The 26112-nt window shown below is 52.4% G+C and overlaps 4 protein-coding genes across 5 annotated transcripts; 1 reads left to right on the top strand and 3 right to left on the bottom strand.

Annotated features, from left to right (window-relative positions):
- Window positions 1-313: 313 nt before the first annotated feature.
- Window positions 314-1156, top strand: C24H1orf74 (chromosome 24 C1orf74 homolog). Its single transcript, XM_074163310.1, has one exon. The coding sequence runs from the start codon at window positions 314-316 to the stop codon at window positions 1154-1156; it is 843 nt and encodes a 280-aa protein (XP_074019411.1).
- An 851-nt stretch (window positions 1157-2007) lies between these two features.
- Window positions 2008-15286, bottom strand: TRAF3IP3 (TRAF3 interacting protein 3). 2 transcript variants are annotated; one of them, XM_074163335.1, is made up of 16 exons: window positions 15139-15286; window positions 13600-13952; window positions 12251-12365; window positions 11707-11764; window positions 11507-11531; window positions 11049-11078; window positions 10688-10783; window positions 7013-7084; window positions 6606-6746; window positions 5765-5902; window positions 5382-5517; window positions 4697-4759; window positions 4558-4617; window positions 3868-4019; window positions 2465-2578; window positions 2008-2284 (listed from the first exon to the last, which is right to left on the bottom strand). In XM_074163335.1, exons 2-16 carry the CDS (start codon window positions 13894-13896, stop codon window positions 2201-2203), a joined length of 1581 nt encoding a protein of 526 aa, XP_074019436.1. In that variant the 5' UTR covers window positions 13897-13952; window positions 15139-15286; the 3' UTR covers window positions 2008-2200. The 2 variants fall into 2 exon arrangements, with proteins under 2 accessions (XP_074019436.1, XP_074019435.1); XM_074163334.1 differs by having other exon boundaries at window positions 2026-2284; window positions 2465-2737.
- Window positions 15287-15787: 501 nt separating this feature from the next.
- On the bottom strand, window positions 15788-19387 carry HSD11B1 (hydroxysteroid 11-beta dehydrogenase 1). Its single transcript, XM_074163263.1, has 6 exons — window positions 19260-19387; window positions 18574-18704; window positions 17867-17978; window positions 17557-17742; window positions 16887-17030; window positions 15788-16485 (listed from the first exon to the last, which is right to left on the bottom strand). The coding sequence occupies exons 1-6, from the start codon at window positions 19345-19347 to the stop codon at window positions 16265-16267; spliced, it is 882 nt and encodes a 293-aa protein (XP_074019364.1). The 5' UTR covers window positions 19348-19387; the 3' UTR covers window positions 15788-16264.
- A 1717-nt stretch (window positions 19388-21104) lies between these two features.
- On the bottom strand, window positions 21105-25829 carry LOC141475258 (11-beta-hydroxysteroid dehydrogenase 1-like). Its single transcript, XM_074163524.1, has 6 exons — window positions 25742-25829; window positions 24912-25123; window positions 24302-24413; window positions 23430-23615; window positions 22444-22587; window positions 21105-21382 (listed from the first exon to the last, which is right to left on the bottom strand). The coding sequence occupies exons 1-6, from the start codon at window positions 25827-25829 to the stop codon at window positions 21105-21107; spliced, it is 1020 nt and encodes a 339-aa protein (XP_074019625.1).
- Between the last annotated feature and the right edge of the window lie 283 nt (window positions 25830-26112).

The following is a 26112-nucleotide window of genomic DNA, read 5'->3' on the forward strand; positions in this document are numbered from 1 at the left end:
AGCCTGGCACTTCTTCCAGCGTGGGTTTTTGGTTTTTTTGTTTTTTTTTTCAATATATTGTATTCACACGCAAAACGTACACACATATATGTGTAAAATAAAACACCTCAAGCGGAAAACACACTTTGAAAGCTGAGGGCAGCGGCTGCGGCCTGTTCGCCCCTGAGGCCCGGCCCCAGGCCTAGACTGGGGCGGAGCGGCCTTTCCAGGCGGGACCAAACTGCTCCGCCCCCGGATCACCGCCCACGTTAGCACCGAGGCCGCCCCGGAAGCTTTAGGCCAGGCGGTGGCTTCTCTACAACGCGCGGTGGCCATGGGCCCGGCGGCCGGGGAGGAGGCGGAGGCCCCGGCGGGCAGCGTCCTGTCGGCGCCGCGGCTGGTGGCGGCGGCTCGGGAGGAGCTGGGGGCCGGGCGGCGGTGGAGGTTGCCGGCGGCTCGGGCCCTGCAGTTAGCCGGGGAGGTGCTGGCGGTGGCGGCGGGGCTGAAGCCGGCCCTGCTGTACGACTGTGGCGCGGCGGGGCCCGCCGAGCTGCGGCGGTACCTGGCCCGCTTAATGGAGGCCGGGCTGGGCCCGCGGCGCCTGCACTTGCTGGACATGGAGGGCTCGGCCCTGCTGCTGCTGCACCCGGGGCTGGCCCGGCAGAGGCTGGCGGCCGTGCTGCGCACCCACCCCGCACCCTTCATGGATGTATCAGCGAGGCGGCAGTGTCCGGCACTCTGTGGGCCGGCAGAGGCTGAGGCTATCAGGAGCCACCTCACCACACTTCTTGCTCACATAGGGGCCGCCGAGGCCACTGCCACCGGCTCTGTGTCCTCCAGTGAGTTTGTCCCCACGGGCTGGAACCTCTGCACCATCGTCGGGGTGCTGCTGGGCTACCCAGCGGTGTACACCTTTGCCATGGAGGAAGGTTCTGAGAACTGCCTGGGGCTGACGCCGCTGAGGGTGTTCACGGTCCAGGCCTCCTGCCCCAGGATAAAGGATGGTCTCGGGGTCCAGATCTACTCCTTCAGCATCCCGGAGAGCCTCTGTGCGGAGCTGAAGGAGGTGCTGGACGCCTGGTGCGATGAGCTGAAGGAGGCCTTCAGTGCGCAGAGAGACTTTGTAGATCTCTGCATTTCGAGTGAGGTGGTGTCTCTTCCAGCAGTTGCCTTGTAAAACACAAACTCAGAGTTTTTGGCCTATTTTTGACTTGCATCAGGGACCAAAGTGAGAGATCCAGTTCCCGTGTGTGTGGCCCACTGGGGGTCTCAGGAGGCCCCTGAGCACCACAGGCTGAACAGTGACGGTCTCGGGCCCCAGACATAGGCCAGTTGCAAATTAAACGTGAACTGTCCAGAAAACCAGTGTGTGGATGTGCACCCTCACAGCTGCTCTGCAGCCTCTGTCCTCACTGCAGAGTGTGCTCTATAAAGTCAGGGTATATTTATTTACTGCAAACAGCTGAGGATTAATAAAACATTTGGACACCACAGTCTTTTGCATTTGTGAAGTAGGTTCCATATCGCATTTGCTACTTGCGCAACGTGGTGTCACTCGCTGCCTCATAGCTTCAAGGAGGGGCAATCGCTACCGTAACACCTGGACGGTGCAGCTCCAAAAGGGGCCTAAAGCCCCTGTCTCTCTGGAATTCGTCTGGTGCTGGCAGTGGAGGGCAAGCGGAGGTAGCTGTGAGGATGCTTGGCCATGAGACAGGCTCATGGAGTGGTGGCCTGAATTGGGCCCAGGAGGACTGGACTAAAAAGCCTCCCTGAGCTGGGTTTCTCTGTCAGGAACCAGTAGAGATGGTCCAGGGTTGAACACCTTGCATTTAGGGAGGTAATAAAGAAAGGAAGACAACTGTGTAGTCCTCTCAGTTGCCGGGCATGAAAACCAGGGAGGCCAGATGCCAAGGGCATGGGATGCCCCGTCCCTCCTGCCCCCCAGGAGTCCTGGCAGCGGTGGCTGGAGTGGCTTTGTCCCTCAGTGCCATGGGGACTGGGCAGCACAAACTTCAACTGACGCAGAATAACCAAAGCAGCCAAGGGAAGGGGAGATCTCCCAGCTTTATTGGAGCTGTGGGAGTTTGGAGTGAGACCAGCTCAGGATATGAACCAAACAGGCAAGTAGGAAACAGCAGAAGGTGCGCTGCGGCCACAGCGTGTTGCTGCTGGTGAAGCAGAAGTCAGTTCCTGCAGTGAGGTCAGTCATTCAGAAGGTCCTTCATGGTCTGTAACTTGCCAGGAAGGTGGCTATGGCCATTGCTATCACTGCCACCAGGAGAGGGATCCAGTGGTGGCGCCGTCTCTGCAAGGAGGAGCAAGTGTTACTAGGAAATTGGTGGGGAGAAGAAAATTCTTGTCTCATCCCTAGCATACATGTCATTCATCTTTTTGCACTGCACAAATAAACGGGGGGACTTTTCCCGGACCGATTTGCAGCCTGGGTCCGGAAGCACCGGGAGTCGGAGCGAGGAACACATCCCACCTTTGCCTGCTCGCTCTGGAAGTGGTTGAGCTCGTCCCGGCACTGGCGCAGCCTGGTCAGGCAGGAGCGGTACTCCTCGCTCAGGGCCTCCAGCTCCGAGCGTAGCTCCGTGCACTGCAAGCAGAGCGAGGGGCCGTTAGCAGGAAGGATCCCCTCGCTCTCGTATGCACCCAGACTGGCGGGGCTCCCGCAGCGGCGGCAGCGCTTCACCCAGGCATCGGCGCTGCAGCGACGGGGGATTTTCACTTCTGCTACCTGTATGTCCATATGTACCTATGGGGGACAGAGCAGACGCCAGTGTTACTGGGAACGTGGTGACAGAGGCAGTGCCCTGTCAGTTACCGCCCCATGACTTTGCTGCCATCTTTCACACCACATGGAAGAAAAGAGCAATAGTTATTTTTTATGACCACAGATGTGTGCAGGTCAGGAAGAAGATGTGGAATACAAACTCACGGCAGGCTTTTCCTCTCCTTCTGAAACTCCGTCTGCATTTCACTGACTGCGGGAGCAGTTGCAGAGTCCCTTAAACCCCCTGAACTTGGGACACACGGGACAGACTTGGTTGCGCTGCGCAACCCCAAAGACCGGGGAGTGCCTTTTTTCCTGAACAGCCGCATGGTCTGAGACCCTGCTGCCTTCCCAGTGAGCGGTGTGGCGGTGGTGGCAGTGGAAGGAGTCTCCCTGAGCCTGGAGGCTTCCAGATCTGCCGTGGGGGCAGCTGCCCCCCCAGCTGTTCCCTTTGCTGTGATTGTGCTTTACAAAGCCCAGGTGATGCTGGGCGATGCCTGATGGTGGTGGTGCACGCACCAGCGTGGGGCAGTAGGACAAGCTCTTCTCCTGCGTGGCTCGAAGCTCTGCTACAGTAAGTCGTAAATCCTTTTCTATAAATCCTTTCTATCTAAGTACTGCTGTAAGAACTGTGGGGCTGTTGCTTGGCAGAGGGCACACTTTGTGCTAGCAGTCTTGTGCCTTGAAACAGCGGGAAAGAGTGTGTAAGAGGTTGGAAAGCTTTGTATTTTTTTGCAGCCCAGTTGTAAGGACATTGCTTCTGTTAGCAGGTCTTCCCTGTTATTTGCAAGCCTTTTCTTTTCTTCCTCTCCTTCCTTTGTGCTCAGGGCTTCAGCTCTTAAAGCTGGCTTTGGCTTTTCCCTGTGAGACTGGTAAGACTCCCATCTGTGGGAGCAGAAATGGGTTTGTATGGAGAGCTCTGCTGGTGCCCTGCCCTTATGCACACGCTGCATCAGGGGTTTAGGTGAGGCTGGTATCAGGATAAAAACTTGGCAGGGAGAATCGTTACAGGAGATACTAAGCTCAGGTTGCTTCCAGGAGCTTTGTGTTGTGCTGCTGGAGCGCTTACACCGGCAGCTTTCTCCTCAGCTGGGATTCAGTGACTTTCTCACCTCGTTCTCCTTTGCTGTAAGCTGGGATGTCCTTTTCTGCATCTCATCCTTCAGACTTTCTTCTCCCTCCTCCTCCTCGGGGCGCTCTAACAGAGCGTTTTGTTTTTCCTTGGTAGGAGTGAGAGGTGGGGTCTGCGTGGTGGAAACCTGGTCTAGAAAACAGTCAGGCTTCTGATGAGAAACAGGTCCAGGCTTTCAGTTTGCTTTAGATCTTGTTTACTCAGCACAGTTTAAAGATAATATTTACATGCTACGAACAGCAGAGAGCACAGGAGCTGAGTGAGTTATCACAGGCCTGCCTCTGCTGTAGCTGCAAGTTAATCATCTTTAGAGGAATATTCCTAAGTACTTGCCAGAAATGGAAGAGAGGGAGAGTTAAAATGCCTTTTATTACTTTTTTCAAATGCATCTGTAGTTGCAATTATAAACTGCAATGTACTTTGCTTGGGGGGAAAAAAATGGCATAGTCACTGAAGTAGACTTTGCAATGAAATCCATTTATTTTTTTACAGCCTTTGCTATCATAAATACACTTACAGTTTAATGTTAACTACGAAAATATAATAACTGGCTTTGTGCAGCTTTAAAACAATCCTTTATTCTAAACCAATGGAGACTTCTGCTAGTCAGGTCTAATGCTCCTGTGTCCAGTGAGAGGATTGCTAGGTGGGAGTTACAAAGTTTGCTGACCTTTCCTTTGCACCATCATCTCCCGCATCTTCTGTTCGTTGGTCTGGTTCTTTATCAAGTCTGTGAACAAAAAAAGCCGCCGTTACCGTCCGCAGCGCTAACACAGGTCTCTTACTTTGCACATTTTTGTGTCACTTACCGTGCAAGTGGCTGATTGTTGCCTCCAGTGTTAACTTCTGATTTTGTTCTTTTTGCAATTTATCTGAAATAATAACAAGGAAACCAAGGTTGATGTAAATTTCTGTGTATCTTTCTGCAAAGATGGCAACTTTCCCTTTCTCCAGATGTGTAAAGTGGGCTGGATGTTGTTGGCTACTGCACTTTCTTCTCTGAAGGGATGTGCTTTTTACCTGTTTCCTTGTCTCTGTCTGAACCGGTCTCTTAAGGCACTATTAGCACGTGTTTATGTGCCCGTGATATCCCCCACCACGCAGTCACCTCAGACCATAGCAGGCGCTGCCCCACCAGCTGCCCAGGCTTGTATTGCTGCATTTGATGGATCTGACAAAGGATGCTAAAGCCCTCATCAAAGCTGAGGATGCTTCCCCCCCCCACCCAGGTCTCTCGTTCCATCCTTTCTTCTAGCAAAGTCACTTGACTTCTCTGAGGTCCTTTAATCTAGTTGGAAACTACTTTAGGAGCCCTTTGGTAACCAGAGGATTTCTTGGCAAGCTGAGATGTGCAACACATTGGGAGAGAGCGAGCCTTTTGTGTGTGTGCGCGCGTGCTTGGCTTTAAGGACTAGGATTTTAAGAGTATTTTCTGTATATCCTCTGTTCGTTTGGAGGACAGACCACCCCCCACCGTTCCCCTGCACACGATACCTTCCATGGCGCTGATGTGCTCTGCCTTCAGGTTGTTGTCCTGGCGCAGGGCGCTGGCTCGCCGGTGGAGCGCGGCGTGCTCACTCTGCAGGCTGCACAGGGCCTGCTGGAGCTGCTCGTTCTGCCCGGCTGCTCGCTGGGGGTGACAAGAACCCCGGCATCAGCCCAGCGCCGTGCCACGGACAGACGGTGAGCCTGTGGCATCACCGGCTTTCCAGCAGCGAAAGGCAGCCCCGGGCTGAGGACCAGGTTGCACGTGTGGCCACTGTGCCAAAATCAAAGGGGCTTTTTGGATACAGTGATCTCAACTTGGGGGTTTCCCTGCTTGCAAATGGGAAAACGCAAACTCCGGTGGATGCTCTTCCCGTGGGGAACTAACGTACCTGCAGTTCGCTTTGCAAATCGTGGAAGCTGTTCTCGAGCTCGGTGTGCGTCGTGGTCATCTTGGTCAATTCGGCTTTGAGCGTGGTGTAGTGCTCTTTCCAGAAGGCAAGGTCCTCTCTCGTTGCTGCCAGACTTCTCTGGGGGTGAGAGAGAGGACACACGGGTGGGCTGCGACCCACAGCCCGATGGGGCCATGCCCTGAATGACACCCATGGGCAGTCACACCATCTGGCCTGTGCCTGGGGCAGCTGCCGCCTCCTGCACCGGGACTGTAATAACCTGCGTGGGGCTGATGCCACCTGATGGACAGAGCAAACATGGGCATGGAACCCAAGTTCCCATGCTGATGGGAGGATTTAGAAGCCTGGTAGTATTTGGGATAAGATGTACTTGTTTTTCTGAAAATCCCAATTATCCTGTGGGTCAAAGCAAATTGCTACCTCTTGGGGAAAATCCATTCTCATATAAAAGAGCAACTCCAGAGAAAGCGTCTCTGGAGACCTCGTGCCCTGGATGGCTCTGTGTGTGTGGCTTGTCATTCCCTGCGAGTGTGCAGAGCAGGGGAAGGGGCAAAAGGATGGTGGAGGAGAAGGGATTATACTGCCAAACAGCAGTATATTTCCCCAGCTGTGTGCTGTTTTTAATAACTTGATGCATGGCTCACAGAATGAGCACAGGTTGCCACTAAGCTGCTTCAGACTTTGCTCAGTAGCTAAAAAATGGTATTTTTGCATCTTTGTTACTAATGGTAAGCTGGTCATCACCTTTCCCTGAAATGTGGGGGCTCTGTCACAGTCAGAGTAGATAAAAGCAAAGCCAGGAGTAAAACATGTTGTTTACCTGAGAGTTTTGCAGCTGCTGCTCTGTTTGGAGCTTATCTTCCAGCATCTTCTGAAGAGCCTCTTTTGCCTTCTGCTCGTAGGTCTGCTTCTGGTCCTCCATCTCTACCAGGATCTTCTTCACACACTCCTTTGAGTAACTCTTTAAAGGAAGAATAAAAGTGCTTGAAGGGTTTTATCTGACATATTCCTAATTTTGCTGAGCCTGAATATTAGCAAATCTGGAGTGTGTAAATGCTACTGCTAATTTGCTGTGAAGTATTGCTTCAGCAAAGAGGAAAAATCGTTTTCAGATCCATATCTAATCAGATTGCTCTAGAAACTGAGACCCGTCCTAATTACATGGTTTGGTCTTTTCTTTTCATGCCTTTCTTCAGCCAAGTTAGTTTCTCAGTGATCAGACATTACCTGGGTGCAGGCCTGCAGCTGATTTTCAAGTGCCCTTAGTTTACACTTCAGTTTATCTTCATTCAGCTGACCCTGGGGAAAAAACAACGGAACCAATGTGTGGAATCATGAACTATACCCCCAATGTTTTGTTAGCTTGTGTTTTGATTCACTTTCTCCCTTTTTATCTATACTATTGTGGCTAAGTTTGGTCAAAGTCTTTTCAGCGCTCAAGAGTCCAAATAAGCCCTTCATGATCTCAGAATAATGGGATATGGGGAAGTAAGACTTTTACACATTGAAAAACTCTCCTGAGGCAGTCTCCCTGGTTACTGAGTGCAGGTTTTTGCAGTGAGATGAGATGTTAAGGGCAAGGGGGTTCCAGGTTGGTCTGGCTGGGGCTGGTAGAGCGTACGGCCCCGTTCCCTGCCCGACGGTCCCTCCCTACAACGCGAAAAGCTCCGGCTGGTGCTAAGGTCTTGTCTTGCTGGTTCCCTTAGGAGATAGGTTGGGTCTGTGTTGCAACATCTAGCGGTTGGGCAGGGGGATAGAGGGCAACAGTGATGATTCATTTTCCTTATCATAATCTCCTCTGGGTGTTAGTCAGGCTTCTTGGGCTTTCTGAAACCAGACTGCATGCAAATTCAGACAAAATTTCTAGCAAAGAGTTCACGTAGGCTGTTTTTCCACCACCGATACTGAGAACGCCTGTGTCCTCTCTGCTTACTGCTGTTTGAAGTCAAGCCTCTGAAAAAGCAACTCCTTGATGTTACAGGAATAGCTGTTAGACCCAAGTAAAACCTGATTCTCTGGTATCTTAGCACTGTTTGAATCTGCACAGGAGTAAGTTTACAGCCCTATAGAACAAATCTTCCCAATTCAGTTGTTGGTACAAAATACTAAAGGCTCTGTCCTCTTAGAAAGTAGGTGGAATTTTGAAAAGCATTTTTGGATGTGAAGTATCATGCCTGGTTTTCCTCTGCAGTTTATTTTATGGTGCTGTCTGCAAAGGCTCGCGTTGGAGGGTGGTGTTACGGCCGTTGTGCACAGGTGTAAATGACTGTGCAAAGTACAAGGCAACAGAGCACGGGGCCCTTCCTACGTGTGAGAGCAGAAATGTGCTGGCAAACTCCTTTCATGGAGATGCGGCTTATAAATTGGCAAAAGAACACAAAAAATTCCCTAAATGGAATATGCTGTCTGTTACCAGAACAGTGTGGCAGTGAGGGGTGAGTGAGTATGAGCGCATACGTGGGAGGGCAGAAGAAATTCTGCTTCTGACCAGAAAAGTTATGTGAGCAAATCTTGGTCAAACCCTTGTGTTGAAGATTGTCTACAGGAAAGGGGCTATTGTTTTGTTTGGTTTTGTTTTGTGTGGTTTTTTTTTTTTTTTTAAAAAAAAAAGAAAAGCCACAAAAAACACTAAAACAAACCCAAAACAACCCCCTACCCACAAATAAACAAAACAATATCAGAGCCCTGTAGCCATCATCACTGGGGTGGTGGTTTCTCCTCTCCTCCGTCGTGTCCCTGGTGACACTGTTTGAACCCCACCTGGGGTTCCCTGTGCTGTGTCTTGCTAGAGAGCCTGGGGACACCAGCTGGCAGCCACGTGGAGGACAGGATTGGGGCTAACACCCTCAAAATACACCCACTTTGGCAAATACTGGATTTGAATCCTCTGTAGCCCTCTTCTGCAGCGATCGGAGGTTACCTGAATGGGCAGCTCCAAAACCTCTCTCTGCTGTCATTTAAGTGCCATATAAGTATTTTAAACTGGTTTTCGCTGGCAGCTGTAGTCTTTTGGTTGTCCTGTGATCAGTGAATTCTCTGATATTCCTTCCCTTAGTAATTTTAAATAGCTGATTTAAAGCAGTAATAATAAATGCCATTTCTGGAAGGCGTCCAGTTTGCGCAAACATGATGCTTGTGCTAGAAAAGTAAGTCCATGTCATAGTAGTAATGCACTGGAAATAACAAAGAGCTTAAACTCTGCAGAGCTGCAAGGTACTTCCAAAAGCCAGGCTCCACTTCAGAGGTCAGGAAGGGAAGAAAATATATTAAAGCAGCAATTTTTTTCTTTAAGAATAGAACTGCTTAAAACTAATTACTCTTAATAACCGAGACTGACTTAGCTTCCTTCATCTGGCAGCATTTTTGAATTAACTAAGCAAGTTCTACAACAGATGGAGGACTTAAGGTACGGACCTGTGGTAGGAAGGTGTCTCTAACCTAGAAGTAAAATCGTGGGAGGGGGAAGGAACCAAATGCTTTATCCCTTCAGTTTAACTACACCCCATCCTCCTGCGCAGTATTTGCTTGCTCCATCAAACCAGGAGCATCCACGAGCGCGAGCAGCATCTCAAGAATGATTCTGGCCATTTCAAGAGTTACTGCCAGATCCTTCCAGTGTATGCAATCACATTTCTTCTAAACCTAAACTATTGGAAAGGATTAAAAAGCCTCCGCAACAAGCGTTTGGCATCTCACCTGGGCCTGGAAATGGACAACAAACCATCAATTTCCACGGCACAGCATTATTGTATAGGACCTGGCTGCACCTCCCGGAGAAGCCCCTTGCCCCAGCCTCCCTCCCTCAGGGCAGCTCCCGGGGACCCCCATAGCATCTCCCTCCTTTGCCCTGTTGGCTCCAGTGCCAGCGGCGAGTTAATTTTTAGTCCGATGAAAGGCTGAGTGCAAGAAGCAGCAGCAAAGTCTCTCCTCTGTAGCAGAGATAGAGAGAAGCAAAGTGCACCCACCTGTTTCTAATCTGAGGTTTCATGGCTACTTCCTGCAGAGTGTGTCAGGGTGTTTTTTCCTGCTCAAATTATATTTGAAGAAGCAAGCGAAGGCGGAAATTTCTAACCGCAGTACATCTAACACAAGTTTTTTGCACCATCTCACCCAATCACTCGCTTTTCTGCCCCAGCAGAAGTTTCAAACCACTTTTTTTAATGGCACAATGAACTGTAAATTAATATTTGATTTAAAAGTCCTATATAAAACACTGTGTATGTTGCGTAAAATGTATCACCTTAATTTTACCTCCTGAAAGCAAAAAAAAATGGGCCCTGGTTTTCGGTGCTGGCTGGAGGATTTTGTTTGAGCTGTGGGGAAATAGCTTGATTCAGGCTCTGAGGATGAGCAGATGTGTCAGAGCATTGTGGTGCTGGGGCCCTGACCTGTGTTTGGGGCCCAGAACACTTCCCCAACAGGCTCTGTTTGCTTTTTATTTAAGAAAAGGTGGGAAAAGCAAGTATATTAAAAAAAAAAAAAAAAAAAAAAAAAAGCCCAAAACCTTACAGAAGAAAAGGGTTTTACGCTTCCTGTTGATCTGAAAGCAAAGTACATTTTGTAACGCTCTTTCGGGGCACAAAAGGGAAAAACTTCAAGCAAAGTGACCCCTTAACTTCTGAGTTTGAGTTCAACCCTCCCTGAAAAGAAAGGTGACAGCAAGGAGAGAGGCTGGCAAGCAGCTACTTGCAGGTGGAGGGTTCTGCTCCATGTCCTGTCTAGGTGACAGTGCTGTGACATCTCCAAGCCTATGAAGCCCCAAAGCCAGACAGAGCGAGCGCTGAGCTCCTGGAAAGAGGGTGAGACACGTGGAGAGTTCTGGTTTCTGCCCACAAGCCAGGTCCCACCAGGGCAAAACCTCCCCCAGCCCCAGCAGGAATCACCTCCTGCGCCTCTCGGTACCTGCCAGGATTTTTCTGACGCTTGCAGCAGCGTGGAGAAAAGCTCCTGCAAAATCACCATCTTCTGCTTGAGCAGCAGCTCGCGGTGCAGGGCCTCCTGTGGGAAGGGGAGAGCCGGTCAGTGGGGACCCCCAGAGCTGGCGGGGAACCCCCAGATCCCTCCAGCTCGGGGTCAGGGCTGCCTCCACTTGCGGAATTTTGGACAGGTCTCTGGGCTCAGTGGCTTGTCTGTAGGCTTTCTTGGCTGTGTTAAGATTGGGTATGTGATACCTCTTTATTTAAGAATAATTATAATTTTAAAAGCAGTGTTGCACTGGCTGAAGACCTGCGTTCCCGATGGGTATGTGGTACTTGGTACCTACCTTCAGGTAGTTGGACAGCTGCACCATTTCCTGAAAGGGAAAGGGTAAATGTTTAAAAACAATAGGATTGTTTCTGTTTATAAACACTTTATGAACTGGCTACAAGATCCAAACATTTTGAGTTAAAACTGAAGTTCACAGTCTGATTCTGGGCAGAGGAGGAGACCCTGCTGGGCTTCGTTTGTTTGGTTTTCCCAGTGAAGTGTGAATATTTTCTGCAGCAACTTCCAGCATTGACCTTACTGCATCTGTGCCACGTAGGGTGTCAGATCGGGGCAGTTCCTGAGTGAGCACAGCAGACACCCGTGGGACAGAAGGGCCTTTCTCGCTTATAGGACCAGAGTCATCGATTTTGAAATAACAGAAATTTAGCATCAGTCAATGTCCTGGTCAAAAAGTTTAGAAACTGATTTCATTTGCAGGAGTTCAAGGCTCTTTATTATCTGTGTTTTGCTTACCTTATTTAGAACTGCTATTCCACAACTAAAATAAAAAAGAAAGTGTGTTACTGAGGCGAGTGTGGAGGCCTGGAGCAGTCCGTGGGGGTATTTGTGCAGCGAAGGCTTGTGCCGAGGTGAAACGCGTTTGGGCATCGGAGGCTGCTGCCTGGCGGGTACCCAAATTCACAGCCCGGGGAGGGAGGGGAGCACCATCTTACTCTGTCTGCTGGCTCGAGTCCTTCACTCCTGCGCTTGGATTTGTGAGGGTCTGGGTTCCTGTGAAAGCAAAGCAAAGGGATGTGACGGATCCCCTGTCCCAGGGGCTGTGAAGTTGTTTTGTTTGAGCGCCCGTCTCTGCTGTCTCTGCGTCGCCTCTAGGCTGGAGAGCAGCTGTTTAAACAGCATCCAGTAACACAGCTCAATGGGGACAAAAGGCAGAGGAGAGTCCTGCTCAGATGGACAGAGAAATAGAAGTAAAATAGTCCCACGGCTGGGGTCCTTAGAGGGAAGCTGCAGGGCAGAGCAGCAGCGTGGGTTGTTAACCACGGGCTGGGTTATCACTCCACAGGAAAGATGTTCTTAACACCTGCAGTTGCAGGAGAACCTCAGACTGGGATGGTGGAACTTACTGGAGGTGTGGGGCTGCTGAAGGGAGTTCGGCTTCGAGGGGAGCTCCCACTCCCATCCCAGACCTCTTGATGTAGACTAGACATGGGAGGGAAATGCTGCAGCTGCTGGGGAACCCAAGCATCCCTCACCTACCTTGGGTGTTCACGGAGGCACCTCGCCTGGGGATGGCTTCTGCCGAAATGCTGAGGGGGATGCCGAGGCTGAGCGGGGAGAGCGCAGGGGGCAATGTGGGGCATCTCTGCGGGTGCTGGAACGAGAGGGCAGCTTGAGTCAGCATCTCTCCAGAATGGGCCGTGGCTGGATCAGGCTTTGTCCCTGCAGTGACTGGGTGAAGAGCATCAAGGAGATGCCAAGAAACCACAGCAAATGCACAAGGACCCACTGATGTGGCTGCAGCAGCTCCAGAGCTCTGGGGGGAAGTGGGGGAATCCCTGCTGCCTTCTCGGGGTGGGGGGGGCACACGACACCAGAACAAGACAAGGAACCCTCCCAAAGTGTCCTGAGATATCTTTGGAAAAGATGAGGGCTTTTGATGACAGGGAGCTGGGTCCTGGCTTGGGTCTCTGCTACCGTTTGGGTGTCTTGGAGCAGAGGTACCTGTTCTGTGCTGGCTTCCCTGCGGGGCTGGGGGAGCGGGGTGCTCACCCCATCGCCCCCCTGTCCCCGCAGCCTCCCGCCCTCGATACCTCTGCAACAGCAAAGAGGGGAAGGCACCGTGCATGGGCTGTGCCGTGTAAATGCTTGTTCCAGATTCCTGCTGTCTAGTGGGGGATTAAACCCAGTGAACTGAATGGCAGCAGGAGGCAGGTAATTGCTCTGCACGGGAGAGGAGAGCAAAGGGAGCTTGAGGGTGTGCCTGCCAAAGTCATCTCGCCTTCAGCTGTCTCTGCCCACAGAGTTTTGTGAATTTACAACATACCAGGGGAATTATTCATTTTGCACAGGATATAAGTTTAAAGGGAAGTCTGTTTGGTTGTCAGATTGAGGTGTTTTGCATTGCATCTTTGTATAGGTGTTATTCAAGGCAGTGGGCCCCCTGGGCTGCTGTGAGCTGTGCCGCGCCGGGTGGGAAGGAGTACCAGGGAGTCTCCTAATTCCTGCACCCTCCTGCTCACAGTGAAGGTGATGGAGGGAAGCCCGGTGTTTAGACCTCAGTTTTCAAGGGTAAAAATAATTTCTGCAAGTGCAAAACTGCAACCTGGCAGGTAGGATGTGGGGTTGTACCTGGAGAAATGATGAAAAATCTCCATCTGGTTCAGGGTTTGGAAAATGGGAGAGGAGCACGCTGGGAGGGAGGTGACAGCATTTATCTGTGCCTGACTCTGCAGCTGATAAGGAAATGCACTTTTTTGTTGGTGCTTTCTCACTTTTTGTCTGTACTTCGATTTGGATCCCGATGCTGTTGCAATCGGTGGACAGGCTGTGGATGCTTTAGGGGTGCCAGGCAGAGCACTGAGCTGCGCTCCGGGGGCAGGCGTTACCTGGAGCAGGATGGACGGTCCTGGATCCACCCGCAAGGAAGGGACCGGGGGGACACGTGCTTCGGCCTTCTGTCCCGGCGGTGTCCTCCCAGCATCGCTCGCCAGGTTTCTCCTCCTCAGGAACTCCCTTTGCCGGGGGCTCTGCGGTGGCTCCTCTGCTCCCCTCCCGAGGCGGCGGCAGGTCGTCACGTTGTGTCGCTGCCGCAGGTTCTCCCGCGTCTCGTGCCGCCGCTCGCACTTCTCCTCGTAGCTCTCGCGCCGGCACCGCAGCCGTGCCCTCTCGGGCTGGCTGATCATGTTGGGCACAGCTCTGCTGGCTTGTGATTGCCCCGGCCACTCTGAGATCCTGTGTCCTGATGAAACCAAGGGAAAAGACATGATTTGAGTGAAAACAGATTGTTTCCAAGATTAAATAAATGTGAGGTATCGGACTCTACGTCGCTTTGGGGGGCAGTCAGCTCTTGCTCTGGGCAGGGAAGGTGCTGCAAACCCCCAGCCCAGACTCTGCTCCCAACCCTGAGCCCACATGCGATGTGGGCTTCCAGACCCCTGAAGTGTGGCAATTGCTTATGTCCTTCTATTGATTTTTATTTGAATATTCTCTTCTTTGAATAGCTTCTAAAGCATCTCTAATTTTAGCTTAAATTTACTGAAGGGTCGCAACAGTATTTCACTGTTCAGGTGTTTCTTACTGTGATACACTTACAGCTGGAGGAGCCTGGGGGTATAAAAGGCTGAGCAGGGTATTCCATGCAGCTTTCCTGTCCCTAGGATAGCAATCCCTTGGTGCTTTCCTTGGCCCAGCAGTAAGACAAGGTCTGGCCAACAGCTTCACGCAGAGAAATGCGAGCTGGGTGTACGCCAGCACCCTGCAGTGTCTCCCTTGAAGCTGGGTACGAATCCCAGAGCTTGGGACAAAGCGTGTGTCTACAGCTTGCTCCGAACTCTTCAGGACACCTTAAAAGTGTTTTTCAGCTAATTCTTCTTAATTTTAGAAATGGCCCAATTGCACGTTCAGTCCGGACCTCGGATGTCGTGCTCGGTGCCCGCTCATCCAGCTCTTCCCGTCAGGAATTGCTCAGCCCCTCTCCCACCTGCGCTGCCTCTGGGCGGCCCAGCCTGTCACTCTGCATCCCAAGAGCAGCCCTTGTGATTAGCCTCCGTTAACCAAAAATGCACTTTAAGGCAAGGTAAAGCTTAAAATAATACACAGTCCATTACTCACCCTAAGCTGAGCAAACTGTTGAGGCCTTCTTGACAAGCTCATACTCTTATTTCCTCCTTCTGTTACCCCAAATTACCCTCTCTAACAAACATGTCCTTTATCTTTGCTTTCCAAGCTGTTACACTTCTTGCTTCAAGGGAAACTAAAAAAAAAAAAAGTGCTTCTTGCTGGTTCATGTTACAGCCTCCCAGTATCAGTGGTGTAGGCTGAAAGTGGGGTGAAAAAAGAGGAAAGAAGGTGCACGCTGCTGCCTTTAGCGCGGCAGCCTCTGCTCCCCTCCATCCCTCGCCGGCCCTGGTGCTGCGGGCACTTACCTGGCCCGAGGGGTCCCGTCCTACCCCTCGACCGCCGCGGAGGAGCGGGGTGAGCGGGCCGTTATCGGGCACGAACACGCTCCAACTGCCATCTTCGTGCCAACCACCTCATTTTGCTGCTCTCGCTCCTTTTCTCACTCTGTAAAACAGGAAACGTTGCAGCCGAGCCCCGGTTCCTGTCTCTGCTCGCAGCCCGGCTGCGGGGCGCAGGGGCCCGGCCCGCCAGGGGATTCGGGTTATCTTGGGACCCCAAAGTCTCCAGCTTCTCTCTAAGCAGAGCCAGCAATTATCTTTTGGGCCATCTCCCTTTATCGGTCTCTGCCACGCGAAGGTTGAGCGCTGGTTCACGGAGCTGCTCGTGGCACTCGGTGACTGAGTCTCCCTGAGGTGCTTTGGGGTAGAGAAATCCAGACTTAGGGAAGTACAGTAATGCTATTATTTTAAGGCTTCTTGCAGATCACAAAGGAAAAAAAGTGTGTATCGGCAGCTGAGGAGAGGTCAGGAATGGCAGAAATTCATTAAGGTCTTTAGAGAAGTGAAAGCTGCGTTAATGCAAATCATGCAGGGAGGTTGGTTTAACCAGCTGGGCGCTGATAAGGGCGCTGTGCCTATGCACGTGGAAAAGGAACACAAGGAAAGGCAGAGATCTGGTAAGGTAACGTAGGATTTATTTCTACAAAGACCAGCCTAGAAGGGATATATGACAAAAAAATTCCTGGTTCAAAGACGCTGTGGTGGGTTTGGGTGGTTTGTGCCGCTTGGCCCAAATCCTCATTCTGGGCTGGGGCTGGGCTCCCTTCCTGCAGTGCTGGCACCGCTGCCCCTGGGGCTGGTGGGGGGGGACAGTGTCTGGGGGCTGAGCAGGACACTGGCAGCAGATCCTGCTGCCCGGGGCTTCTCTGAAGTGTCTCTTGGTCAGAAAAAGCAAGTTGCAAGAGTTCGTGACTAAAAAAGGCAATTTCATGCTGTGTGTTACAGGCTTCTGGTGCATCCCATTTCAGGTTGCCAGGGTGCATCAGCATGGGGCTGCCCTGGTGGCATGGAAAGGGCACCCGAGTAGCCAGATTAACTCCCAAATCCCTCGTGCCTGGTCCAAGGTGTCCCCGCGTGCTTGCCGTCCTGGGGACTATGTTCTTCTGATGTTTTCTATCTTATAGCCGCTCCTGGTGAGGGAGTCGAGGAAGTTGGGGGCGATGGCCTGGAGAAGGATCACGGTGCTCACGGTGCTGGAGGGGTAGTGCAGCTCCCGCTGGCGTAGTGCCCCGCTCTTGATGATCTCCAGCGCGCACTCCTCCTTCGGTGCCGGTGCCATCCGGATGGCGTGCGAGACCGCTTGCATGGCATTCTCTGCAGGACAGGGAGGGAAGGACCAGTGTCAGATGGAGGGGCTGCCACAGGCACCACCAGCTCAGTCGGGATGTCTGTAGCTTCCTTTAACAAACCGACGAACCCTGGGGATCAGACCTACTTAACAAAGCTTAGAATAATTAAAATAAAAAACAATTATGGCAATGTCCTTCCCATTCCTTTCCACCTCTTGATTGACTATAAGGGACGGAATCCCCACCTCCCCTGGGGATTCCCTGCAAGGACAGCAGAGTCAAAGGTCTCGGGCCACACTTTTTAAAGCATTGGGGTCCCGTTTCCACCATTGCACTGCTGGTGATGGCAAGGAAGCTTGCTGGGTGGGTGGTGGGCTCAGCTCGGCTCTGTCTGGAAAGGCAGAGCCCCAGCGATGCTGAGCTTACCTGTGTTGATGTAGCCCAGGATGCAGAGTGTGATGGAGACGTTGACCTTGTCTATGATGAATTCATGTCGCAAGGAGCTGAAAAATCCATCTAAGGCGAACTTAGTTGCAGAATAGGGAGCAACAAATGGGGAGCCAGTTTTACCTGAAGCAGAGGGACACAATGTCAGGGTTCGTGTACTGGGCAGACACCAGCCTGCACGGCGCTCCCTTGCTCCTGCCCTTCAGGTATCTATAATGCTGTGATTTAGGGTGTTGGAGAGTGCTGTCGTGAATGCTTGAGAGAAATAAACAAGCTCAGGAATGTTTAAAATGTAACATATGGCATACAATGGCATGAGGTAGCTTCAGTTGTGGGTGATACTGTTCTTGTATTCCTGCATATATACCCATCAATAGCAAAGGCATGCGCAGTTTGTGGCCGTGCACGCAAAACAACCTGCAGTGGTGTACCATGAAGGCGATGAGGGGGTGCAGAGACTGGCAGAACAGGGCATGGAATATAAATCCCCCAAAGGACTTGAATTGTGCATCCAGGATATAAATCGTGGGCTGATCCTGACTCCCAGCGGGGTGGCTCTGCCTGATGGTCCTTACTCTGTCTTTTGAAGAAGAGCCGGAGCAGGGATCCCTTGCAGGAAGAGGAGGGGACGTGGGCAGGGAGTGCTCACCTGCCATGGATGAAACCACAACGACACTGCCCTCGCTCTCCTTCAGCATGGGCAGGGCGGACACGGTCATTGCCACGTAGCTGAGGAAGTTGGTCTCCAGGAGCTTTCGTACATGCCCAACGTCCCCATTGAAGTAGCTGAAGGAGGAGTAACCGATGTGATTTAGGATGAGCATATCGAGGCCTCCTGGAAGCAGAGAGTGTTTGCTATTAGCAACCGGCACCTCAAACCAAAGCAGCTTCTTGGTGGCTGGGATGGCCCAAAAAGTGGGGCAGGGGGTGCTGGGGAGTGAAGAGGGGCAATCACCTACCCCAGGTGTTCTCAGCCTCCTTCACCACCACCTCAGGGAACTTGGTGTCCTCCATAGAGCCGCTCACGTAGCGGGCGGATGCGGCACCCAGCTCGAGGCACCGCTTCACAACCTGCAGTGACAGCGAGAGCGGTGCTGGCGATGGACCCCCCTCCACAGACACCCCCCCATCCCACCCCATGAAGGCTGTTGCTGCCTCTGGGTGAATGGGCAGCGCATCTCCCTGTCCCGCTGGAAGCCCTTCTCCCTTCATGGGAGGAGACATGTTGCTCGGAGAAACGTTTCTGGCTGCAGAGTTAAACAATGGCACATCTGAGCCAAATATATAGTGTTTATAAATAGGGACATGACTACTTAGGGGTATGATTCAGTTGTATACGGGATGGAAAAACAGTTCAGGCTTTGAGAAGGGGGTGAGGGTTGATCAGACCAGGCCTCGGACACGCTGGTGTTGCCCTTGGTGGTGGAGATCAGAATTCACAGCTGAAGACTGTGCAGAAAGAAATGCTGTGCTGTCAGCATTGAAAATGCAATTTCTTGTGGTGGGGGGTGTGTATGTTGGAAAAGGCTCGCGCTGGGGTGGATCCGTAGGGTATCTGGCATCCTTGCGTGCCCGGACTGGGGTGAATATCTGCATTCTGCCTGCCTATGGGGTTCTGGGTTGTGGATGTGTTTTGCCCACCCAGCACGCTCTGCTTGCCATTTACTTTCTGCAGCTTGGCCTCCGTCCGCGCGGTGAGCAGTAGGTGGGCCTCCATGCGTGCCAGGTGATATGCCATCTGCTCCCCGATGCCGCTGCTGGCTCCTGTCACGATCACCCGTTTCCCCCGGAGCATCTCTGGGGAGGATGGCGCGGGGCTCAGAGCCGGTGCAGCACGCACCGTCTCCCTGCAGGCGGGCACCGTGGCTCCTCTCTGCCCCCGCCGCCCCCAACACCGGGCACGGGGAGCCGCAGGCAGCGGCAGCATGCACCGCTCGTGCAGACCCCTACTGGGGTCCGGTCGTTAATCCCAGCTTGGCAGGGAGCACGTGGGAGGCTTGAGCTCAGAATCCAGCCTGGCTTGGGAGCGGCTTTTGGAAATGGCGAGAGTTGGCTAATAAAACGATTAAACGCTTTAAGTGGATAGCTGCATGTTTCCTGAATAAATCATTTGCTGAGATCAGACACTTCCTGTGCGTCCCAGCAGACCCCAGCGTAATCCCCTGAGCTTTCCTGCATGGCATGGGGTGCTCTCGCTCTCCTCCGAGCGCTCAGCCCTCCCGCACCTTGGCTCTTCCAGCCGGGCTGTGGAAGGCCCTTAATGGCCCGAGCTCTTGTGCGTGGGCACACGCTGCCACTCTGGCAGCAGCCTCCCCGATTGCGGTTTTAAAGCCTGGTTTTCCAATGACTTACCTTCACTGAAATTCTCAGGTGCTGAATAAAAATAAAAGGCCAGTGCCGCTCCCAGCAAGGGGATGAAAATCTTCAGGAGCAGACCCATCCTGCTGCAGAAGTGCGGCCAGGAGCAAGCCAGGCTCCGTGGCTCTGAGCGCGGGAAGGGGACACCTCGGTCGGTTGCGGGTGGGAGTGCTGGCAGGTTTGAACTGACTCTTGTCTTGTGCAAGTTTGCTGGTATCTGTTGGACCATTTCTTTGTGCTTCCTGTAATTTAGCAAAACGTTAACCCAACGGAGTGTGTCACTTTGGACTTTGGGCTGTCCCTTTGCACCCTTGTCCTGCCAGGAGTTTAAGGTGTGTCTGAGAGTGTTGAAGGCAAGGCACTGAAAAGCTTTTTGCCCCACAGAGCAGCGGGAGTGTTGTTTTATGGCTGCCTTTGGGGCTGGGACACCTCTGTCTGGGCATCCTTCTCTCCTCCTCTCTCTCCACTCCATGTCTAAAACCACGGCAACGCTTCCGTTCCTTGCTGGCTGCCACAAGGATTTATTAATTGGTGATCACGGTGGGACAGACTCATAGGAATACCTAGAGAGAGCAGGGCTGGCAAAGTTTGTGTTTTTCAGATCTTTATCAGTGCTTCAGTTTAGATGTGGTGTTGGGGGATATGCTGTAGGGGACAACTTTGTAGAGTAGGGTTGATGATCGGACTCGATGATCCCAAGGGTCTTTTCCAACCTGAATGATTCTATGATTCTGGCTTACTCTACGTGATACCACCGTTGGTGTTTGCTGGGTGGCTCTTACACCTAAAAAAATGGCACTTTTGTCTTGAGGAACCCACGGGTTGCCTAAGGCAGCAAAAGAGCCAAGTGGGTGAACGATGATGATCTCCAGCTCTCCCGAGTGTTGCGTGTCACACCGCTCAGTGTCTGCCTGGGCTTATGGCAAATGGGTTTGCAAATCACTTTCTGAAAGTTTAAAGGGCAAAACCCACTCCACGCGCACTGGTTTGTGTAGGCGATCCCTGGGTAAGGAGAAGAGAAATGCCAGTTCCTGATTTCTTTTAGAAAGTGAGGAGCAAACCCATCCTGGGGAGTGCTTCGGTGGGAAGGGTTTGGGGAGGTTTCGCGCTGTTTTGTCTCGGAACAGCACGGTCGGTGCCCCAATGGCCAGAACCACGTTAGATGCAAGTGCAGCAGCTCGGGCAGTGGTGCCAGGCTGAGGGGAGCGGCACAGAGCTCCCTGTGGGCTTGTGCTTTGCTCGGGCACCCAGTGGGCATCGCCCCACCTTCGGCTACTGGTGCTGCAGCGCCCGGCGTCTGCGGGGCGTCCCCCCATTATAACTGTGTAAGACACTGACCACCAGGTTTGGAACGTTTTGCTCGGGGTAAAAACTTGCATTTGGCCATTAAATGAACAAAAAATAGGCTAAAAAGGCAGTTACTCCTCAAATAACGATTACTGCAAGGGTTCGACTTTCCTGTGAAAGGCGAGTCAGTGGAGCTGTGTCCGTTCACAGCAGCATTTCGTAACGGAGACCGGGGATAAAGAACCCACAGAACACGCGCAACCGTCGGGTTAGTAAACTTTCTTTACTAACTAGTTTGTCACTGCTTTTCCCAAGTCCGGGGCAGGGGACGGGCCCGTCCGGGCAGGACACGGCGGCTCCGGGGAGTTCCCCTCCCCTCTTCCGCGCCCGGAGGCGATGCCATCTGCTTAAACGTCGAAATAAGTGACTTTTGGAAGCGCAAGCGGAGGCTGGGGCCCCGCGCGGAGCGGCTGCGCGGCCCCTCTCCGCCGGCAGAGGAGGGTGTTGCGCCGGCCGACCCCTCCCGAGCCGGCGGCCGCCGGTAACGCCGGCTCAGTTCCCGGGGCGGGCGGCGGCGGCGGCGGGGGGGCGGTGGGGTGGGTCGGGGGGGCTCCTCCTCTTCAGCCCGTCCAGCCGGTACCGGCTCCGCACCAGGTAGTCCAGCAGCTCGGCGGCCCAGTCGCGCAGCAGCAGCGGCAGGCGCGTGGCGCCGTAGCGGTAGTAGAGCTCGCGCCGGCGCAGCGCCGCCCCGCGCAGGATCTCCAGCGCGCACTCGGCGCGCGGCGCCGGCGCAACCAGCAGCAGGTCGGCGGTGGCGCGGAGCGCGTTCTCTGCGCGGGGAGACGGGGGGGGTGGGGGGGGAAGACCGGGGAAGGGCGTCCCGTTGAGTTATCCGGCGCGGAAACGGTTATCAAAATTGGGCGTAGAATCACGGAATGGTTCGGGGCGGAAGGGACCTTAAAGCCCACCCGGTGCCACCCCCTGCCCTGGGCAGGGACACCTCCCGCCACAGCGGGTCGCTCAAAGCCCCCTCCAGCCTGGCCTCTGTTGGATCCTACCTCTCTTCCACCAAAAAAGTCTTAAAACTAATTTCTTTCCCCATGCTACATAGAATCATAGAACTGTCTGGGTTGGAAGGGACCTTTAAGATGATCTAGTCCAACCCTCAGCCTGACTGATAGAACCCATCACTAACCCGTGTCTCTAAGCGCTACGTCAACCCGTCTTTTAAATCCCTCCAGGGATGGGGCCTCAACCACTTCCCTGCGCAGCCCATTCCAAGGCTTAACAACCCTTTCCGTGTAAAAGTTTTTCCTAATATCCAATCTGAACCTGCCCTGGCACAACTTGAGGCCGTTTCCTCTTGTCCCATGGCCTGTGACTTGGGAGAAGAGACCGACCCCTGCATCTCTACACCCTCCTTTCAGGGAGTTGGAGAGAGCGATAAGGTCCCCCCTCAGGGACCTTATCTCCAGGCTGAACAACCCCAGCTCCCTCAGCCGCTCCTCAGAAGACTTGTTCTCCAGATCCCTCACCAGCTTCATTGCCCCTCCTATTTGGAGAGGCTTAGAGACATGGTTTAGTGATGGTTTTTGTTGGAGTTAGGTTGATGGTTGGACTAGATGATCTGAAAGGGCCTTTCCAACCTCAACAATTCTACGATTCTATAACCGGTCACAACTGGTCCCTTCCAACCCAAACCAGTCTATGGTAGGATGCCCCAGAGACCAGGGCATTTTGCATGCGCTCGTGCTACAGCAGGGCTGGAGGAGAAGCAGCGGCAGAGGTGAAAGGGGAGAGTCGGTGGCAGAGGGAGTTGAAGGGCAGGATGAGAGGGTGAGAAGCTGATGCTCAGCTCCTGATCCGCTGGATCAGACAGCGCTGATCTTACCGGTATCGATGAAGCCAAGGATGCAGAGTGTGATGGAAACATTAACGTTCTGAATGGTGAATTCCTGCCTCAGGGAGCTGAAAAATCCATCCAAGGCAAACTTAGTTGCAGAGTAGGGGACCGTAAAGGGAAACCCGACTTTACCTGGACACAGAGTGAAGGTCTGTTATAGCACGGAAAGCTGTTCTTTATGTGATGAAGGGCAAAACAGAGGTTGGGGCAGTATTTTACCCAAAGGGAGTTTACTGTTAGTGAAATGTCATCCTGGCACCTGAACAGCAGCGTTACAAATATTCCCGTCAGCTTCCAGCTCTTTTAAGGTCTTAAGGCCAAGACCATGTCTCATGTCTCTGCTCAGGGCATGAGCAACCCGCAGTAGCCAGGAAACCCTCGAGGGGGGAGATGGAGCAAAGTTTAAGCTCTTGTCTCTGGCTCCTGAGCTAAGCTGATCACCACAATTGTAACCGGCCTGCTGGCTGTGAGTGGGACATCTGTTAGTAATTTAGTTTCCTGACTTAACAGAAATTTATTAGAACAGAGTCATGTTTTTGTGAATAGAGTCAGTTAATAACTCGCTTTACAAATATTAGCAGGAACTTGACCTGCCAAACCGGGATGAATGGTCAGAGACCCAATGCAGTGAGAAATTACAGCATTTCTGCTTTTCCCTGTAAAACTGGAGGTGTATGAGCTCTGCTGCTCTAATGAGCCTGACACCAGGGTGTTTGGTTTAATTGCAGGGCTGGTCAAAAAGCAACCTGGGGTGAGTGGATTGCATCAGAGAACAAATTCCATCGAGAAAATACAAAAAAGACCTGGATTTGGTTGGGGTTTTTTCATTGGGCTTTCTTGGTTGGTTTGTGGGGGTTGTTTTGAGTGTGTTAGGCAGTTATGGCTCCGGTGTCTCTGCGTGCTGCTTACTTCTGAAAATCAGCCCATGGTGTCTTTGGACTGAATCCCATGTCACCTACCTCGCTCCCACTCACCTGCCATGGATGAAACCACGACGATGCTGCCCTCGCTCTGCTTTAGCATGGGCAGGGCAGACACGGTCATTGCCACGTAGCTGAGGAAGTTGATCTCTAGGAGCTTCCGCACGTGCCCAACATCCCCATTGAAATAACCGAAGTACGACGTGCCGACGTGATTAAGAATCAGCATGTCTAGGCCTCCTGCAAGCAGAGGAGCTGGCGTTATCATAGAATGGTTAGAGTCGGAGGGGACCTTAAAGATTAGCGCTGGGTGGGAGAGGGCTTCAACCAGCAGAGCCTTTCCTGGGAGCAGGATAAATGTCATTAAAAGAAATCAGGTTTTTGGGTCAGAGCTGTGGCCTGTCCTCTCTGGAGGGGGGATAGAGTCAGGATGGTGGCTGCCAGTAAAAATTTGGTCCGTGTTTTTTTTTTTTTTTTTTTTTTCTGGTTCAAAACACAAATGCCATGGCACGAGGGAGATCACCCTCGAGCTGTCTGTGGGCCCGGGGCAGGAGAGTGCTGTGCACCGAGCCGAAGGATTGCGTTACCGCAGCCGTGACCCATGACCGCAATGGCAAGGCTGCTACGGGCCCGATGGAGGGTTTCAGACCGCAGTAGCTGGGGGTGATGAAATCCGGGATTATGATACTGGAACAGGATGTCACGAGGGCACAGAGCTGAAATCGAGAGCGCAGTTCAGTTTGAGCTGGAGCGATGAAGCCGGGCAGAGAAGCGAGACTACAAAGGGCAGAATTTAGGGAAAAATCTCTCCCGTCTTGCCCCATCTCCATCTCTCCTGCTTGTTTTGCTGGGCATGTGGCAAAGAGCAGCACGGCCAAGGCGAGATGCAACGTTCTGCTGTTGTTTGTGGAGAGTGGTAAACATACCCAGCGAGGTCTCTGCCTCCTTCACCACGTGCTCGGCGAAGGCCATGTCCTCCATGGTGCCGCTGACGTACCGCGCCGAGGCTGCCCCCAGCTCCAGGCACCGCTCCACCACCTGCACCAACACCACGCGTCAGACACCCCGCTCCCTCCCTGCGACGCCTCTGTGCGAGCAAAAGGGGGTGTGTGTGTGTCTGTGTTCCCTGTTATGTGTCCCCACCTTAAAGCAGTGGTTTGGAGTTTCAGGACTGTGTTTGGAGCCTTTTAAGCTTCAAAGGGAGCCTGAGAAATTATTCCTTTGGTGAATGCGTTACCCTAGGCGGTGTGTGTCAGCAGTGCATGCGTGTAGGGTGAGCAGGAGTGTGTGTATCACTGCAGTGGAATGAGGGTGTGTGTGTGCTGGGGCAGCCTCTGTGGATAAGGATATGTGTACCTAACTAAGCGAGTTCAAATACTGTAATACGTGCTATGCAGGGTGTGTGTATCTGCAGGAGAGGGGTTTCTGTGTGTGCAGGAGCCCCGGACAGCACAAGTGTGTGTGACTGTGAGTGTGACTGTGCCTCGCTGGTACCTGTGCCGTGGCGATCGCACGTGCACGTCCTCATGTGTGTACCTGTGATGTGAGACTGGCCTTCTGTGTTTGTGTGTGCACCGCCGGGAATGTGCGCGTGTGAGTGCCCAGCTTGCCATTTACTTTCTGTAGCTTGGCCTCTGTCCGTGCTGTGATCAAGATGTGGGATCCCATCCGCGCCAGGTGATATGCCATCTGCTCTCCAATGCCGGTGCTCGCCCCGGTGACAATCACCCGCTTCCCTTTCAGCATCTCTGGGGACCAAGGCATGGGGATTTAATTTATCCAAATGCTATTTAAAAAAAAAAAAAATCCCCCAGTGCCCTTCCGAGTAAGTAGTTAACTGGAAGCTAAATGAGCCCACAAGTGCAAAGCATCCGGCACCAGGATGTCACTTCCATCTGCTGGAGAAAGCTGCACCGAGGAGCAGCTGTGGCTCCTCATGGAACGCAGCAACTCGGGGGCAGCGCGCGCCTCGTCCAGCAGTTTTTTTCCACAAATCAGGACAACAACTTAGAAATACCCCAACAACTTTGTAATAAAAATCATCCACTAAGTGCATGCTTCAAAACTTAAAATCCAACATTTAAAAGTCATGTTTATAAATTCTTTTGCTGCGCGCTGGAAAAGGGAGTGTTGAGAGCCCCCTCTGTCTCAGACCCCCCTGCCTCACCTGCTCCCTCGGGAAGTATTTCTGCGTATTACTTGCTCAGTTTGATTTAAAATCTTTGTTAAAACAACTTTCCAGCATCGCCCACCACACAAAGGCTCAGGCGTGGTTTGGTCCAAGCTCTGTACAGTTTCTATGCAAAACACTCAAATGTGGCTTCTCATATTTTTTTCTTAAAGACAGATCCACTTTTAATACTTACCCGGTTTGAAATTATCCCTCGCAGAATAAAACCAGAAGGCCAAAACCAATCCCGAAAAGGGAATGAGAATCTTTTGCAACCGACCCATCCCACTGTGGAGTCAGGAAATAAAGCATGTAAGAGAAGGGAGGGAAAAAAGCCCTCTGCAGAGCCGCTCCAGAGGGAAGCGGCAATGCCAATCCTTTAAAACCTGGGAGCGAAGGAACTGCAACTTCCAAAGCACTGGAAAAATCTTGGGAGGATGGATAAGTGAAGCAAACCCTTTGATTTGCCGCTGGAGCTGGTGAACCTCAGCCTAACCGAGGGTGCTGTTTGGGTTCTGCCCGGCTCTTTTCATATTTCCTGTCCTACGTTAAAATGCAGAATTTTGC

The sequence above is a fragment of the Numenius arquata genome, chromosome 24 (genome assembly GCF_964106895.1).
Source record: "Numenius arquata chromosome 24, bNumArq3.hap1.1, whole genome shotgun sequence".
In the NCBI taxonomy this organism is placed as follows: domain Eukaryota; kingdom Metazoa; phylum Chordata; class Aves; order Charadriiformes; family Scolopacidae; genus Numenius; species Numenius arquata.

Bases quoted from the DNA above. Each gene is read 5' to 3' on its own strand.
- LOC141475258 (XM_074163524.1), bottom strand. From the start codon at position 25,829: ATGGGTCGGTTGCAAAAGATTCTCATTCCCTTTTCGGGATTGGTTTTG. The intron at 25,124-25,741 runs GTAAGTATTAAA...CTTGGTCCCCAG, and splicing joins GAGGGATAATTTCAAACCGG to AGATGCTGAAAGGGAAGCGG. The intron at 23,616-24,301 runs GTATGTTTACCA...CTCTGCTTGCAG, and splicing joins GGAGGCAGAGACCTCGCTGG to GAGGCCTAGACATGCTGATT.
- TRAF3IP3 (XM_074163334.1), bottom strand. From the start codon at position 13,896: ATGATCAGCCAGCCCGAGAGGGCACGGCTGCGGTGCCGGCGCGAGAGC. The intron at 11,532-11,706 runs GTAAGATGGTGC...TTTTTATTTTAG, and splicing joins GACTCGAGCCAGCAGACAGA to TTGTGGAATAGCAGTTCTAA. The intron at 11,079-11,506 runs GTAAGCAAAACA...TTTCCCTTTCAG, and splicing joins GAATAGCAGTTCTAAATAAG to GAAATGGTGCAGCTGTCCAA.
- C24H1orf74 (XM_074163310.1), top strand. From the start codon at position 314: ATGGGCCCGGCGGCCGGGGAGGAGGCGGAGGCCCCGGCGGGCAGCGTC.
- HSD11B1 (XM_074163263.1), bottom strand. From the start codon at position 19,347: ATGGGTCTGCTCCTGAAGATTTTCATCCCCTTGCTGGGAGCGGCACTG. The intron at 17,979-18,573 runs GTAAATGGCAAG...CTGTCACTGCAG, and splicing joins CGGAGGCCAAGCTGCAGAAA to GTTGTGAAGCGGTGCCTCGA. The intron at 16,486-16,886 runs GTAAGCTCAGCA...CCTGTCCTGCAG, and splicing joins CCTGGGCTACATCAACACAG to AGAATGCCATGCAAGCGGTC.